This window comes from Salvia hispanica, chromosome 1, assembly GCF_029641045.1.
Source record: "Salvia hispanica isolate PSC_SH4W2 chromosome 1, Shi_PSC_v1, whole genome shotgun sequence".
NCBI lineage: Eukaryota > Viridiplantae > Streptophyta > Magnoliopsida > Lamiales > Lamiaceae > Salvia > Salvia hispanica.
In genome coordinates, this window is record NC_142692.1 from 60,219,418 (window position 1) to 60,236,977 (window position 17,560).

A 17,560-nucleotide genomic window follows, 5' to 3' on the forward strand; every position below is an offset into this window, starting at 1 on the left:
GTATCGGGCGCGGACGATGGGTAACCCATCGCATCGTCCGCTCCATTGCGGATGCCCTAAAAGTGAACTCTAAAAGTATACACCTCCGTTCCTTGTTAATAAATGCGTTTCTTTTCGTCACTGGTTTAAGAATAGTGTGTTAAGTGGATAGCGAATAAAGTAAGAGAGGAGAAGAGAAAATAAAGTAATAGAGATAGATTACTTTTTGCCAAAAATAGAAATGACTCAATTAACTTGGAACTTCTCAAAATAGTTAAATGACTCTATTAATATGGAACGGAGGGAGGGAGTATTATACAAGAAAATTATTCAAGATTTTAGAAAATGAATATATGGAGAAGTTAGTGTTATTTTACAATCGAAAAGCAATGGAAGGAGACAATGTGGAGTCTAGGTCCCAAAGCTCAAAAGAGCCCTTGACAAAATCGTAGTGTGCTCCCTTCAGCAGTAAGGTTTTCTTGACAACAGCTTCCCTCACAAATGGATAGCTTAACAAGTTCCCAAGTGATACATTCACAGCCTCCTTCTCTAGCTGGCTGCATTGCTCTTCCAAGCTTAAGTTCTTGTATTCTGTTTCCACTCGGACCCTAGCACTCTTGCAGATCTTCACCCAATCTTCAATGAAATCACTATTGTCAAATGAAACAAAAATAATTATAACCATATCTCACATCGGTGTAAAGAGAGAAAACTAAGATAACTATATAAGACGCATGGGTCACTTCTCATATACCTATTTGGTTTTAGAATGTGACCTATAGAGTTCTATCGTAATATCAGAATAGCTCGTTGAGATGCCATTTAACTGACCCAATAATATATATGAGCTTTATATTTGAACCAGATCAATAGAGTATTGTTCCAACTCGATAAAAAAAAATAGTCGAATCCATCCAAGATACCATTATGAAAATCTCATGGGTTATACTCCTCCTATTGCCATAACAATTTATCAATATTTTATACCAAAAACTTCACAACTCGATAAAAAAAATAGTCGAATCCATCCAAGATACCATTATGAAAATCTCATGGGTTATACTCCTCCTATTGTCATAACAATTTGTCAATATTTTATACCAAAAACGTCACAATAAATAAATCTATCGCCTTTTAATTTTAATATTCACCCTGACTTAATATTAATGAAAATACACAAACCTTTTAGTCGTGCCATCACTAGGAATGGACATGAGGCCCTTGATGCCTCCGCAACAGCTGTGACCAATCACCAAAACGTTCTCCACCTATATGTTTGTCATTATAGTTATTTAGTTATTTTCAAAAGGTTGGCACTACTAAAAAAAATGAGATAGTAGTACTAATTATTAATCACCTTGAGATGTAGTACTGCGTATTCAATGGCCGCCCCAACTCCTGAGTATTTTGTCTACATAGATTTCAAGGTTAGGAGATATGCATTTCAAGAAATACATTAAATAAATTTAACTCTATAATTACAAATCGGATTAATATAATAATGTTAAACAATAAAATATCAAAACTTGAAATAAAATTAATACCTTGTCAAAGGGCGGGACCATGTTGGCAATGTTTCGGACAACAAATGCCTCTCCTGGTTGAAAGTTTAGAATATGTGAAGGGCAAACTCGGGAATCCGAGCATGCAAACACCAAAAACTGCACAAAAGTAATAATTAATAGTATTATCATACAATTTATTTTTTTTATTTTATTGTATTAATTAAGATTATTAGTCGCTAATATCATGAACAATTATCAAATTTTGGGTTTATCCATAAACTTAAACTTAAATTCTGATTGTAAAAATAATGAACTTAGATCATGTTTTAAATTTTCCACCATTTGGCAAAATCAAATCATATGTGGTTTTTACTGACTCATAGTTGACCTTTGTTGGATCAAATGTAATCGAAGAAGAGGAAGAAATACGATGAATATGACTAATAAAATTGGGCTCTAAATACTCTAAACCTAAATACTCAACTAAGCAAGGGCGGGGCCAGAGAAATCATCTTTGGAGGGGAAACATTACATATAAGCAAATATTAAGTGTTCCATAAGGATCAATAATTATTGAATATATAAAATAAATATTTTTATTAATAGATTTTATCTATATATGTGAGAAATTTCAGGGAGGGAATTTGCACCTCCGGTCAATAATATTAGCAACCAATAGCCGTATTTATTAGGGTTTTTGGCTTTTTAAACCAAAACCTTTCCCCGAATTCCGGTTTTTCCCATGAATTATGAGATTTGTTTTTAAAACCACGAACTTTCATTTCGTTGGGATTTTCCCCCGGCGGGTCAACGACGAAACCCGGGTTGTCTACATGTCAATTTTAATCCTATTTGTCACTAAATTGATTACTTAGATCCTATTTGGCACAATAATACATAAAGTCACAATTATTACATAACAAATGACAACTTTTGAATAAACAAGACACAACTTTAACATTTTGAATTATGCTATTCGGGTCGGAAATGTGCTATTCGGGTCGGGTTGGGAAAATCCTAACGAAATGAAAGTTCGTGGTATTAAAAACAAATCTCATAGTTCATGGGAAAAACTGGAATTCAGGGAAAGGTTTTGGTTTAAAAAGCCAAAAACCCTATTTATTATTGCGTTCAATTTTGAGAACCATTGTTCAATGAAATTTTTCACCTTAATTATCATAGACTACATAGTTAGTTGTTTTTTTCTGCGTTGTTGATTACAAAGTTAATATTTTACTATCAATTATGCAATCCTACGAATGGTAACTTATAATAAGCATAAGAAGTTCACTACAAGAAATACCAGCCTAAAATTAAAATTAAGCTATATCATGTGATTATCAGTTTTAAACAAATAAACATGTTGAGATTCAATTTATTTTAACGATGTGTTTATTACCTTTGGAGATTGGCCAACGGCTAGCTTGGAGTACAAGGCATGATCCTTCCTACAAGCGATAAAATATGCATTCAGATTATTTCTTTAATACAACTTTACAAGTAAGTCTTTATATTCATTGAAAATCAGAAAGGTCTAGTTCAACACATTATTATAGTTGAATTTTTATGTACTAAGACTATTTTAATCCTTAAAGTGGCATTTCTCTCTAGGATAGTCTTTTTCTTTATTCAATGGGATGAAAAGGAAATAGGCATATCACCTATTTTTGAGGTTTCATTTTGACAATTTTTATAACTATTAAAGGAAGAACATACGATTTTCCCTCATTTTTATGCCACTTTGTTTTTAAATTAATGACCAAATCTATCGTATTTTTATAGTATATCATTTCAATCCCACTTTTTTTAAATTTATGGACTATGGAGAGTGATTAATGGCTAACTAATTAGTAATTCCAAACTAAGACTAAATCTTAGCCATTAGATTAGAAGATCTAGGGGTTGAAATAATGCCATATGGATTATATTTTTAATTAAGAAAATTAATAAATAAAATTAGAGGGTATTAATGTCAATTCCTTCTCATTAAAATCATCTTAAAACTTTAAATTTACGTAACTCTCTTGATTTAAATTATTTTTTCGCAAAAAATATATCAAATTAAAGATAATTTAAAAGGATTCCAACGAAATCTCAATTGCATATGTTCCGACGACGTTCGGATGATGAAATTTGATATTTTTTATTTTAGTTTTCGTAAATGTTGATAACCAGATTTTTATCAATAAATACATAAAAAAATCTCAATAAAACCATGTTTAAATCATCTCAATAAATATGTGTTGATATTTTCTTGTACTAGTGTTGATATTCTTATGTCATATTGTTGATATTTGTGATACACTATGTTGATATAAAAAAACATTTACGAAAATTATCATATGATAACATAATGACGATATTATCCTTTTGTTGATATTTTGTCTACTATTTATTGAGATTCGTAAGATTTAATCTCATCCACTCATTTTAAGATCTAAGGGTGGAGATTTGGTCTTGATTTTAAATTAGGGTGCTATAAGCATTAGAATATAACCCTATGGACTATATCTCTAACTTTAGCAATTGCATCACTTATATCGGAACCCTTGAAATTTATCAACTCTATCATAATATTTTAACTAGCTCGTTTCAAATCAAACAATCATTTTAAAAATAATTATTTGTAAAAGTTAAGATTTTGAAATGTTAAAAGAGAGATAAAAATGAGTCTTACTTAAAAGAAGTAAAAATCTAAAATAGAAAATGAGGGTGAATTAAAATATAAATAGGTATTTTAAAGGATGGAGATAGTATACGTCATAATTTTGTTAGATTGAAAAATCTAAGAAAAATAATAGTATGTCATTTACCGGCTGACCGGCATATCATGTCACGATTTGTTGGATTGAAAAAAAAACATTTATTTAGGTTGAAAATTTTGTAATAAATCAGTAAGTTTTCAAAATTGGGCTATTATCAATTACATAAATGTGCTTGTGTCAGTGTGTGTGATTGATAAATTCACCGAGGATAAGTGTATTTTAATTATAGAGTAACATTATGTAGAATCGTAGATCCGACTTTCGAACGTACTTCATATTAATTAAATCTACTTAATACTCATAAATGTTCAGACTTGATTTAATTAATATTCACAAATGGAGATTATGGAGTAATTAGAATCCATACAATGTGCCATCGATATGCATCTCTCTCACTCTCTCTCTTTCATTTCTTTTTTAATTTTTATAATAGCAATAAAGCCCCGAAAATTTCTGTGTAAAATTGTAAAGCATTCGTTAAAGTTTAAAAAATTCCAACAATAATAGCAGAATAATTGAAAGATACTTACTGGTATTTCACTTTCTTAAAATGATCAAACCCGGCCCGAATCCTCTCCACCGGGTCGGAAACTGATTTAACTGCCACATTCTGACGCGCCCCCACCAGCTCTGCCGTCAACTGCCGCACCTTCGCGGCGGCAACCGCCTTCAGCTCGCTTTTCTCGCTGCCGTAAAAACACGCACAAAAAAAAAAGTAAAGCCGCGACTAATATTAAAGGAGCACAAAAAACAGAAGAAATCATACCTAAGAAGCTTCTGGAGAGCAACGATGGCTTCCTCGCACGTCTCTTTCGTCATTTCCTCTTTCTGCAAATTAAATAAATTAAGATTTTACTAAATTACTAAGTTTTTTACATACACACGTGAAAATGGTGAACAAAGGAAAAATGGAAAATTTGTTGTTTGATTAAAACGATAAATTTGGTGATTTAAAAGTAATTCGAGAACTGACCTTTTGAGAATTCTATACACAAATTGAAGCTGCGAAAATGAAAGATTGGATTTGTTTTTGTCTCTGAAATGCAGATTTGGGCTTGGTTCTTTCACTCTTTGTGTTTATTTATAATGTATAAGAATTTTTTAATTTAATAAGGTATAAGGTTGACTACTATTGCAAGTTTGGAAAAGGTGTGTCACGAATTAAATTAATTTTTATTTATTGCTCCGTGAATCATGATCGTGGATGTTTTTTTTGAATTGTTTTTAGGCTGTTTATTTGAATAATTGAATTGTTTCAATTATTTAATTGGTTGTGAAAGCGATATTAAATGTGTGAGGTGGAGGATTTATTACATGGGAAATAAATCGTCGGTGGGGAAGATGGATCACATATTTTTGGTAAGGGGCTCATTATATTTCAAAATTTATGTTAAAGTGTTTCCAAATTAAAAAAAGTATAGTATTAATCAAATAAAATAAGAATAGTGGTGCTGGCTGAAAGTCCCAATTAACTACTCCATATTATACGTGTAAATCAATTCTTGGTTGGTAGGCGTTTGGATAGAGTCCAATAAGTTGGCTATTGGGTACCTGATACAGTGGGACATTTTGCAATCAAGAGATAAAGTTTTTATACAAAGTATTTTTATTTGTCCTTTTACATAGATGGTGCTAGAATTTGACTAATCAATAAATGATAATTAAACTCTATCCACCATTGACATTTTGAATTCATAAAATGAAAATTCATGGGTTTTTTTATTTTTTTACTTTATAAAGTTCATGAATCATGATTTCATATTCTGGAAAATTTGAGTATATATTCCAATTTAGATTGAAGATTTATGTATAAAACATAGAAGGATGAGTATGTACGTAGTATCACATTCACACTAAATGCAAGGTTGACTCTTTATCCATCTAGTTATAGCATTTGGATTAATGTTTCCATATAAGGCATCTTTTTATGAAATAATCTTGATGATAAATCACACACAAAAGACGAGAGGTGATTGACAACTTCCTTGGATCTTTTTAAAACACGAAAATAGAGACGCAACTACTGGTATTGGAAAAATATTAAAATAAGTACTCCTTCCGTCTCATAAAAGATGTCACACTTTCCTTTTTAGTTTGTCCCACAAAAGATGTCACACTTTCCTTTTTAGTTTGTCCCACAAAAGATGTCACATTTCCCGTTTTGGAAAAAGTTTTCTCTCACATGAATATAAAAATTATATTTTCTCTCTCCATTTAACACACAAAACAAAACCTCCTAAAATCCCGTACCGTCCCACAAGTGTGACATTTTTTATGGGATGGAGGGAGTACTATTTAAGACATAAAAGAGAGTATCTCTAAATTGAGGATAAATTGGGATACTAAGAATGGGAATATTTTCTGAAACGTTGGTGACATATTTAGAACATAAATTAACGTCATTAATCATTAGTTTGTCCAAAGTGATATTACCAGTTTTTTATATATTTTTCGCAAACTATCACTTGTATTTTTTAGGAATACTGAAATATTGTAATGTAGTAATAGTTAAAAAAAAAATAGTGTCGAGAAGAAGAAAAAATAAGGCTGCCCATTTTTGGTGGATTGAATTAAAAAGTCGACCAAATTATTAGCATAGTGAACAGTAATAGTATATTAATTACCACAGGATTGCGAGTGCAGCATAGCATCATGCACTTCTTCAATTTCGCAGCCATTTCAATCTCTCCCTGCATGAAATTAATTTATTAATATTCACAGATTAAAAAATAAATGAAGTCACAAGTGTTTCTCAAACGCGTCATTCCTCTTTAACTCTATAAAAATAAAATGTTACCCAATACAAAATTTATCTTATTTTTGGTTGGAAATGATGGTATCTCAATTGGTGTAAATAGTAGTACTGGTTTTGATATGTCAAACAAACAAGCAAACTAACCCCATGCATAACAAATTTTATTATAAGCATCGATTTTATTAGTAAAGTGAATTTAGTGAAATACGTGAGAAAATTGAAGGGTATATATAAGTAGGAATAGTAGTACCTTAGAATCTTAGTTGCTTCTCTTTTTTTGGTGATGAGCTGAGGAAAATGAGTTGAGAGAAAAGAAAGGTAGTTGGTTGCAAGGGGTTGCAGTGAACAAAATAAGAGAATATATTTTGGTGGTGTGGTATGCAACAAAATAAAGGATAGGGATTGTGTCTCAGTGCTGAGGTGTGGATGAAATAGGATAGCTATGTATGGTCACTATTTCTTTATTGAGAACACATGATCAACCTAGTTTAACATTACTTTTGGGCCACAGAATTCCACAAGACTTCATAACGTATACGATGGAATTTCCTATTCCTATATATTTGTAAGCATGATAGTATAAAATAATTTACTATCCCACTTTTACTTTTTTTCCATAATTTACATTTTTCGCTTTAAAACACTTTTTATAAGATGTTTAGTTTACATCTTGTCTTGTATTGTAGTATCCGATGACACGAGTCCTATATATAGTCTATTCAAAACGAGAAACTAGATGTAATTGGGTGGTGGGACTGGTGATGTGTAATTTAATCTAATAACGATCACTCTTTTAACATAATAATTAGGTAAATGTTCAAAATTACATATATTATGACGTCCCGTCTTTTCTTTTTTTTAAAAAAAAAAAAAATGTTTGTTCGTGAGTGAATGTTGAACGATTAGCCAAATGTCATCTTTCTCCTATTTTGACAATTTCACGTTTTAATTAATTGAAGATAATAGTAATTGAACAACGGCCAGTATGAATAGTATGAATGGTTTGGAGGGTGTTAAATTCTCCAAATCCTTGTTCCACATCGGCTTGGTGATGATCCTAGTTTCTCTATATAAGTGTGGATAACCCTCCCCCTTATGAGGCCTTTTAAGGGGTGAGTGACCCATTTCTAATATGGTATCAGAGCAGGGTCCAAGTCGATGATGGTTTATCTCTTTATCTCTTCTCTTGCCTACCCACGTGATGGAAGTCCGATGTGTCATTCCGGCCCACACGTGAGAGGGGCGTGTTAAATTCTCCAAATCCTTGTCCCATGAGTGGCCCATTTCTAATAGAGGGGTTGTATGGGATCCGAAAAATTCATCATGCTTCTTTCCAGTGATCTCAATTGCATCCACGTGGAATGAACCATTAACATTATAGCTATTTTGCTTTGTTCTCGTGATTTTGCAGAATTTGTTTGAAGGCAAAATTAAATGAGAGGGAAACTATGATTGTGTAATGAAAATAATGTGTGATACATTTACTACTGTCTCTCTTTAATATTGTTAATGTGGAGAGACACAGAGAAATTTTTTCCCTTAAATAAAATTGATTTATTTTTAAGGGGAATCACACGATGAAAGTATTGTGAGTGATTTGTATATTTTTATATAATGGAGAAAGTAAATCATAATTTAAATTCTGAATAGTAGTTTGATTTAATCTTAATTGGGAATAAATAAATCTAACTCAAAATATAAAATTAAATCAAATATTAATTTTCGAAAAATATGTTAATCGAAACATAGAAACATAAAGAATATGGTGTGTTATATTGCTAACTCTGTTAATTCATCAACGCAGTTTATTAAAAATTATTGAGATATAAATAAAATTATTTATTAACATTTTAATGTCATCATGTTGATATTTTAATACACTATATTAATGAGCTAACAAATTAACAAATTAAGAAAGTGATGAGCATAAGAATCATAGAAACTTCTAAATTTCTAAATTTCCAACTTGTGCCATTCACATCATCATAGACTCGATTGAATTCATTTGTTAATTGTTCGATTTCGCCATTTATTCCAATCATACAACCCTCATTTTCCGCCATTTCTCAGCTCGTTTATTCAAAACTGAGTATTTCAGTTCTGCAGTTCTCCTTTCCTTTTTCGGCTTTATGATCTTTCATCTGTTTGCAAATTCTGCTGGAACAGTTGAATTTGATTCAGAGGATTAGTTTCAGTGATCATAGGTGGATCTGATTGAGCTATAAAACGCACACACACTCATGAATCCATTTTCCTCCAGCACGCGGATGAGGTCAGCACTCCGTCTACTACTGTTAGTTGGATGGTGTTTGGTGTTAGGGAACCTAGCAAAGACCAGTCGAAGGATCTTGCTAAGGTTGAATGTAGTGTTCAGTTGCATGTGTTATGTGTTATGTGTTATGTTTCCGGAGTATTGTTCAAACTTCTTAAACTAGTCCTTTTCTCTTGGCACTGGTTGAGTTGTGACAATAAAGCATACATAAGATGTCAAATGTTTTTCTATTTCCTTCCTACAATTTACATGGGCATTAATGGTCATGTAGGAGAAGATAATGAATGATTTATCTACATGTGCTGCAAAATTTCTTTGTGATTTAGTATATCTGTATGCTTATCTTGAAGAAGATCTTGTTTTTGTGTTCTTTCTTTGAGTTGAACAACTATTGTTATTTCTAGTAGTACCATTAACCATCTATCTATCACTGATGATTCTAGTTTTTATATCTCGTTTCTTCTTCAGAAACTAAGGAAATGTTTTTTACGTGAAAGATAGAAAAGTATCAGAAAAATTTATGGTTTTATCAATTATGTCTTTACAAAACTTTGTTACTCCAGAGTAGCTTCAGAACACAGACCCGGAGAACTGGATCTCATTATGACCCAAAAATCAATATAATGTAGGCAGCATTATGCACAATAAGGATAACAAAGACCTCGCAGAGAACTTCATAAAACCTGCAGCTGTCTTACTGAAGGAAAAACATCATGGAGTCTTAATAACAGGAGTCCAGCTTTGCACGGACCTCTGCAAAGTCAGTGATGAGGCTCTGGAGTATTTCAAACAGGTATCTTTCCAAAACTATCTCTCTGTAGCTCTTGAAGACAATTGCTAAAAATGAACATATGAAGAACCTGCCAGCACACAAGATTTTGATATTTTTCCTGTATCATTCCCTTTGGTTCTTGTGAAAGCGATCGAACAAGAAACAATAAACCACAAGGAACACCAAGAAATAACGTGGTTCAGCCGTAGCCTACGTCCACGGACGGAGAAGATGGTTTTTGTATTGATCTTAATCGCAGATGGAGTTACAAAGGAAACAACTAGCTCTAGATTACAACAAGAAGAACATTCAACTCTCTCTACTCGCTTCTCTCTAAATCACACAGACGAGAACTCGCAAACATGGATGAAACTCTCCTTTCTCTCTTGTGTATAATCTCTCGGATGCTATCTTGAATCTGATCTTGTGCTCTCACACACTTTGTATATGTACTAGTGTGTGTGTGCGTGCGGTTACTCCAACCAAAAACACAGCTCAGCTCCTTTGAGCTCAAACCGTTACAACCACCAAAACAGAGTCTTCAACAAATATCCAACGGCTAGTTTATTTGAAAAGTTCTTGGCTTCTTCATTCTTGATCAGCCAAATATTAACAAATCCTCCACCTGGATGATTAAGAATCTCCACAGACCAAACTCCATCAACAATTCCTGAGACACTAGTTTCGGACCACCCCCACCAAATCCAAGCAATGGTTAAACTTGGACTTTGGTAGAGCCTTTGTGAGCATGTCTGCAGCATTATGCTCTGTACTGACCTTCTCCACCCTAACCGTCCCCTTATCTATCTCATCCCGGATAAAATGCAACCTCACATCAATATGTTTGTTGCGTTCATGGAAAGTATGATGTCTTGCCAGATAGATAGCACTGCTGCTATCACACTTCACTGCTACACTTTCTTGTCTTACTCCAAAATCACCAGCATTTCCCTTCAACCAGTGACTCTCCTTTACTGCCTCAGTTAAAGAGATATACTCAGCCTCTGTTGTTGATAATGCCACAACAGATTGAAGACTTGACTTCCAACTCACAGCTGAATTGAATAATGTGAATATGTATCCAGATTGGGACCTTCTGTTATCTAGATTTGCTACATAATCTGAATCACAAAAACCAATCAAAGCATCTTCTTCACCCATGTCTTCTGATCTGAACAATATCCCCAAATCATCATGACTCTTCAAATATCTGAGAATGTATTTTAGAGCCAACCAATGATCCTTTCCAGCACATGACATATATCTGCTTGCCACACTGATGGCATGTGCAATATCTGGTCTAGTACATATCATCATGTACATTATGCTTCCAACTATGTTGGCATAGGGAATCCTACTCATCTCCCTCTCTTCTGCCTCACTCTTTGGACATTGATCCTTAGATAGTTTAAACTGCTGTGAGATTGGAACTGAGGCTCCTTTGCTGCCATCAATTTGGAACTTCTGTATAACTTTCCTTATGTAATCTTTCTGAGACAGTCACAAACTTTTCTTTTCCCTATTCCTCTGTATGTCCATGCCCAGTATTCTATGAGCACTGCCTAGATCCTTTATCTCAAAACCATCAGCTAGCATCTGCTTCACTCTCTGAATTTCTTCTTTATCTGGGCCAGATATCAAGATGTCATCAACATACAGTAGTAGATACACCACACTTGCTTCATTTCTATTCTTGAAATAGACACAGCTGTCATACTCAGATTTCTCAAACCCCATTCTTTCCATGTGTTCATCAACCTTTACCATTGCCTACTGGCTTGTTTCAAGCCATACAAACTTTTCTTCAATAAGCAAACTTTATCCTCACTTCCATGCATCATGAACCCCTCAGGCTGATCCATATATATGGTTTCCTTTAAGTCTCCATGCAAAAAGGCTGTCTTGACATCCAACTGCTCCAACTCCCAATCTCTTTGAGCAGCCACTGCTAACAATACTCTGATTGAAGCATGTTTTACCACGGGAGAGAAAACCTCATTGTAGTCAATACCCTCTTCTTGAGTGAACCCTCTTGTTACTAATCTTGCCTTAAACCTGATCTTGTTTCCAGCCTCCACCTTCTTCTTAAATATCCACTTACAACTGACTGGTTTCTGATCCTTTGGCCTCTTGACAAGCACCCAAGTTTTGTTCTTCATCAGAGACTCTATCTCCTCAATCATTGCATTCATCCATTGTTTACTTTCTTTAGACTTCATGGCCTCTTGGAAGTTTGATGGTTCAGCAATACTCTATCTTTTCTGCCACACATAATGCATACAGCAGATACTCAGCCTCACTGTACCTAGAAGAAGGCTTAGGGATCCTTCTTGCCCTATCTCTGGTCAGCATATAATCATTCAGCTCCTGCTGAACAACTCCTGGCTCCTCTGCACTACCACCTAATCCTTCCTCATCAAGAATTGGTGCTTCTTGTTCAGCCTCTTGTTGCCTAGCCATATGGTGCTCAGAGTCAGAAATTTCATCTTCCTCAGAAGCCTCCACCTGAGCTGATCTCTCAGGTTCCAAGAACTCCATTTGCACTGTGCCATCACACTCAGAATTCACCTTCTCTTTAACTGATTCCTTGCTGGCCTGTGCCATTTCCAGGAAAGGCATTCTACTTTCTTCAAACTGCACATCCCCGGAAATGATGACCTTTTGATTTCCTGGCTCTACACACCATAACGTGTACCCCTTAACTCCCTTCTGGTAGCCAATCATAACACATCTCAGAGCCCTTGCCTCAAGCTTGCTTTGCCTGATATGAGCATATGCCATGCAACCAAAAATTCTCAGATTTGAATAATCCACATTTCTTCCATACCACTTTTGATCTGGAGTCTCAAAAGCTATTGCAGATGAGGGGATTCTATTTATGAGAGTTGCAGCCATGCTCACTGCCTCTCCCCAGAATCTTTTTGGCATTCCAGAACCAAACAACATGCACCTAACCCTTTCCAATATAGTTCTATTCATACGTTCAGCAACACCATTTTGTTGTGGATTAGATGGAGCTGTCCTATGCCTCCTCATTCCTTTCTCCTTATAGAAAGAATCAAAATCTCTGCTCAAAAACTCTAATCCATTATCAGTCCTCAAACATCTAAGAGACCACCCCTTTTCGACCTCAACCTCTCTGCACCATTCCTTAAATCTCACAAAAGCCTCTGACTTCTCCTTTAATATGAAGACCCAGAGCTTTCTAGAGAAATCATCAATAATGGACAAGAAGTACTTACCTCCACCTATGGTGACTGGAGTAGCTGGCCCCCATAAGTCACTATGGGCATAGTCCAAAGGGGCTGTGGAACTGTGAATGCCCTTTGGGTATGAGAGCTTCTTGCTTTTCCCCAACACACATTGCTCACACAATCCCAGTTGCTCATTCGGATCATCTATGCAGATCAGATCTCTCTTCATTAGTTCTCTGATTCCAGCCTCACCCAAATGTCCCAGCCTAAGATGCCATGTTTTTAAACTTAGGCTCTGAATTGCATTCACAGCACCAGTGATCACAGATGCCTTCAGATAATACAAGCTCCTTTTTCTTTCAGCCAACATGATCACCTCTCCTCCTTTCATTATCTTCATAACTCCATCAGAGAGAACACAAGTATAACCAGAAGCATCTAAAACTCCTACAGAAATCAAATTTCTCTTGATTTCTGGTATATACCTCACACCAGTGAGCAACCTTATAGTTCCATTGTGAAGTCTGAGCCTAATGCTTCCTATGCCTCTGATTCTGCATATCTTGTTATATCCCAGTAAAACTGACCCAGTTGCTTCATCCATATCAGTGAACCAACTCTTGATTGGACATACATGGAAACTACATCCAGAATCCACTATCCAAGGGAGCTCCTCATAGTTGTCAGAAACATTCAGAGCTTTGGGAATCTCCAACTCTTTTGCAAAATCAGTAGTGTTCTTCCCAGTCTCTTCTTCAGCTTGCTTCTTCTTCCATGAGAAACAATTCTTCTTTAAGTGGCCTGGCTTCTTGCAATAGTGGCATGATCTAGTCTCCTTTTCTTGATCTTGTCCTGCCTTTTGAGGGTATGGTTGCTTGGATCCAACACCCTTCTTCTTGAATCCCTTCTTTCCCTTTGCATTCTTGACCACAAGACTCTCTGCCACTGGATCTGTTGCTTCCTTGTTTCTGAAGCTCCTTGGATTTCAAGGCTGACTGCACTTCTTCCATTGTTATGGAGGTTTCCCTCCCATAGAGCATTGCATCTTTCAGCTGCTCAAAAGATCTTGGCAAAGCATTAACAATATTATTGCCTTGTCCTCATCCTCGAGCTTCACATCAATATTCTCAAGATCATCAATGATCTTGTTGAACATATCAAGCTGCTCCTCTATGCTCATCTCATCAACAATCTTGAAAGAATACAGCCTCTGCTTGACATACAAACGATTTGCAAGGGACTTAGTCATGTACAATGACTCTAATTTGGTCCAGATCCCAGCCGCGGTTGTCTCTCTTGCAACCTCTCTTAAAACTTTATCCCCCAAATTCAGAATAATAGCACTATGCGGTCTCTCGAAGATCTCATCCCTTTATGCCTTTTCTTTGGGATCAAGCTCCTCAGTTGCCTTCGTTTTGTCTTCTTCCTTCAAGACCTCGGCTAGCCCCTGCTGCACCAGCATGGCCCTCATCTTCAAACGCCAAAGACCAAAATCATTTTTCCCTGAGAATTTCTCAGCCTCGAATCTGGATATCGACATCTCTTCTTCCTTGCGCGATTATGCCTTCCTTCCCACAGACGGCGCCACGTTGTGAAAGCGATCGAACAAGAAACAATAAACCACAAGGAACACCAAGAAATAACGTGGTTCGGCCGTAGCCTATGTCCACGGACGGAGAAGATGGTTTTTGTATTGATCTTAATCGGAGATGGAGTTACAAAGGAAACAACTAGCTCTAGATTACAACAAGAAGAACATTCAACTCTCTCTACTCGCTTCTCTCTGAATCACACAGACGAGAACTCGCAAACATGGATGAAACTCTCCTTTCTCTCTTGTGTATAATCTCTTGGATGCTATCTTGAATCTGATCTTGTGCTCTCACACACTTTGTATATGTACTAGTGTGTGTGTGCGTGCGGTTACTCCAACCAAAATCACAGCTCAGCTCCTTTGAGCTCAAACCGTTACAACCACCAAAACAGAGTCTTCAACAAATATCCAACGGCTTCTTCATTCTTGATCAGCCAAATATTAACAGTTCTAGAAATCCATCAACGGTTTGGTCAAACTTCTAAGGGATCTTATGAACAGCCCATACGCACCTGAGTATGATATCTCTGGGATTACAATCCTTTTCTTCATATTCGATTGCTTAAATTCTTGCGCATTTTGGGAGAAGGAGATGCCGATGCTAGTGATAGCATGAACGATCTTCTTGCCCTGCCCAGGTAAATTGATCTTTCTCATGCACAACTAGCCTTCATTTTAAGATGGCATAATATGTTCCTTCATTCGTAAGGAAGTTCCGGAAACCATTTAGCTTTTTACATGTTGATAGAAGCAATCATGTACTCTAATAAATATTCAGATTGGGGGCATATCTCTGTGTGCTGGTTTACATGCATATTGTTTGATGTTTGATAACCATCCTTCAAAATTACAATTGTGATGCATCATCCTCCCTTCTGGCAATTGAATTTATTGAAATTGAGAAAATAAGAGAAATTAATAAGTTTTATCGTAAAATGATATCGGTTCTTGAGTTCCTCAATCACTGATAAACAAGCAAGCATTACTTAGTATCTCTATCGTAACAAAGTTCAATTCTTTTGCTTCCTTATTGCAGGTGGCGACCGAAACCGAGTCAAACAAAAATGCCGGGAATGCCATCCCTCTATCAATGTGTTGCTGCAATCCTGAGCATTGAAGATAATGGAGGGTTAAGGGTACTTGCTGTCAATATATTGGGAAGATTCTTGTCCAGTCGGGACAACAATATCAGGCATGTTTATTTGTAACATCCCGAATTTCCGAACCCTAATTTTAGAACCCTAGAATTTATAATTGATGACGTGGGAGATGTGAATTATTTGATAAGTGAATTTATTGCATGAGTTTCTTCGACCGGGAAGTTTGAAAAGTCAAAATTTTTGACTATGTGATGTGGCATGTGATTTATTAAATTATGAGGTGAATTATTTGTTTAAGGGTGAGTGAGAATATTAGAGAAAATTTCCATAAATACTAGCCACCTAAATATTGAGATTTTCGAACCCTTGACCTTTTTGAAGGAGGAATTCTATTTTTCCAGATTTAATTTAATTCTTGGGATATTTATCCAAATTAAATCTAAAACCCAATTATTCCTTATTTTTATTGAGAAAAATCGAGCCCCTTATTTTCCTAGGTGAATTTCGAAAATCACCATTTTGCTTGTTTGATTGATCCCTTACTTGATTTCCTTCCATACCTAGAATTTAAATATTCTACCAAATCTTTCCATACCTCAATAGATCTTGTCATATCTTATTTTAGTTAATATCAAAAAAATCCATGCCTCATTTAAAAGGCATAGGAAAGCCTATTTCAATCCCTAGTTGGGAGAATTCTTATTTTTATTTTTGCTCCGTGATATTTTATTCTACTCCGTAAAATATACCAAATCAAAATCTCGGCTATTTGGGAGCCCTATATTTCGAAATTTCCATGCTTGATACCCTAGTCTATTTTTGTTAATTCTTCTTCCCTACTTCACAATATTTATTTATTTAATTGTGGAGAATAAAATCTCACCAAATATTCTATTCTATTTACCTAAAGATTTTAATGAGCACTATAAATAAGAGAACCCCTAACCCTAACCCCATAATTTTTGCCCCCCACCCATACTACATGCCCCCTCTCTCTTCTCCACACTCTCTCAATTTTCTTCTACTTTTCTTCAATAATCCTTCAACCTTTGTGAAGAATTGAAGTTTGATCCAAGAATCTTGAAAAACCGAGTCTAATACTTAATTTCTACCGTTCGTTCTTCTCTTAAGGTATTTTTATATCCATCTTCTTCGTTTCTACTCGATTCCTCTTCTTTCTAACCGATTAATCGGTATTCTTGAACCCTCATGCATCTTGTTTGAGTGAAAGTGGGATAAAAAGGGATATGGGAATATGTATACATGTGTGTGTGGCGTGGGTGTGTGTGGCGTGTGTGTGTGCGTGTTGTGTGTGTGTGTGTTGTGTTTGTGTGGAGTGTGTTTGATGGCTGAATACTCTTGTATGACATATGTTGATGTTAGATCTGGATTTGAGATGCGAATGGAACTTATGCGATGAACATGACCTTGATTGATTAATGATGCTAAGATAAATCGGTGGGAAAAGGGAAAAAACGTTGAGACATGCATGAGTTAGGAGTTTGTGTTGAATCTGATTTGTGATATGTGCCTATGTGATTAAAAAGGTGAAACCTCAGTTGCGAAGCAGGATAACAAAGGAAAGAACATACTTGAAACCTAAGCAGTCGAGATGGGCTTTACT

At 35.3% G+C, this 17,560-nt stretch overlaps 1 protein-coding gene across 4 annotated transcripts; it reads right to left on the bottom strand.

Moving 5' to 3' along the window:
• Positions 1-241: 241 nt before the first annotated feature.
• LOC125223210 (carbonic anhydrase 2-like) lies at positions 242-7,407 on the bottom strand. Of its 4 annotated transcripts, none has more exons than XM_048126235.2 (9): positions 7,255-7,407; positions 6,874-6,939; positions 5,016-5,077; positions 4,780-4,953; positions 2,884-2,932; positions 1,524-1,640; positions 1,337-1,390; positions 1,162-1,247; positions 242-629 (listed from the first exon to the last, which is right to left on the bottom strand). In XM_048126235.2, exons 2-9 carry the CDS (start codon positions 6,925-6,927, stop codon positions 353-355), a joined length of 873 nt encoding a protein of 290 aa, XP_047982192.1. In that variant the 5' UTR covers positions 6,928-6,939; positions 7,255-7,407; the 3' UTR covers positions 242-352. The 4 variants fall into 4 exon arrangements, with proteins under 4 accessions (XP_047982192.1, XP_047982193.1, XP_047982194.1 ...); XM_048126236.2 differs by having other exon boundaries at positions 4,780-4,935; positions 7,255-7,406; XM_048126237.2 differs by lacking the exons at positions 6,874-6,939; positions 7,255-7,407 and adding an exon at positions 5,223-5,419.
• Positions 7,408-17,560: the final 10,153 nt, after the last annotated feature.

Coding starts and splice junctions, on each gene's coding strand:
- LOC125223210 (XM_048126235.2), bottom strand. CDS start 6,927: ATGGCTGCGAAATTGAAGAAGTGCATGATGCTATGCTGCACTCGCAAT. Junction 4,954..5,015: donor GCTCTCCAGAAGCTTCTTAG/GTATGATTTCTT, acceptor CTTTTTTTTTTG/TGCGTGTTTTTACGGCAGCG. Junction 630..1,161: donor AGTGATGGCACGACTAAAAG/GTTTGTGTATTT, acceptor ATTTGACAATAG/TGATTTCATTGAAGATTGGG.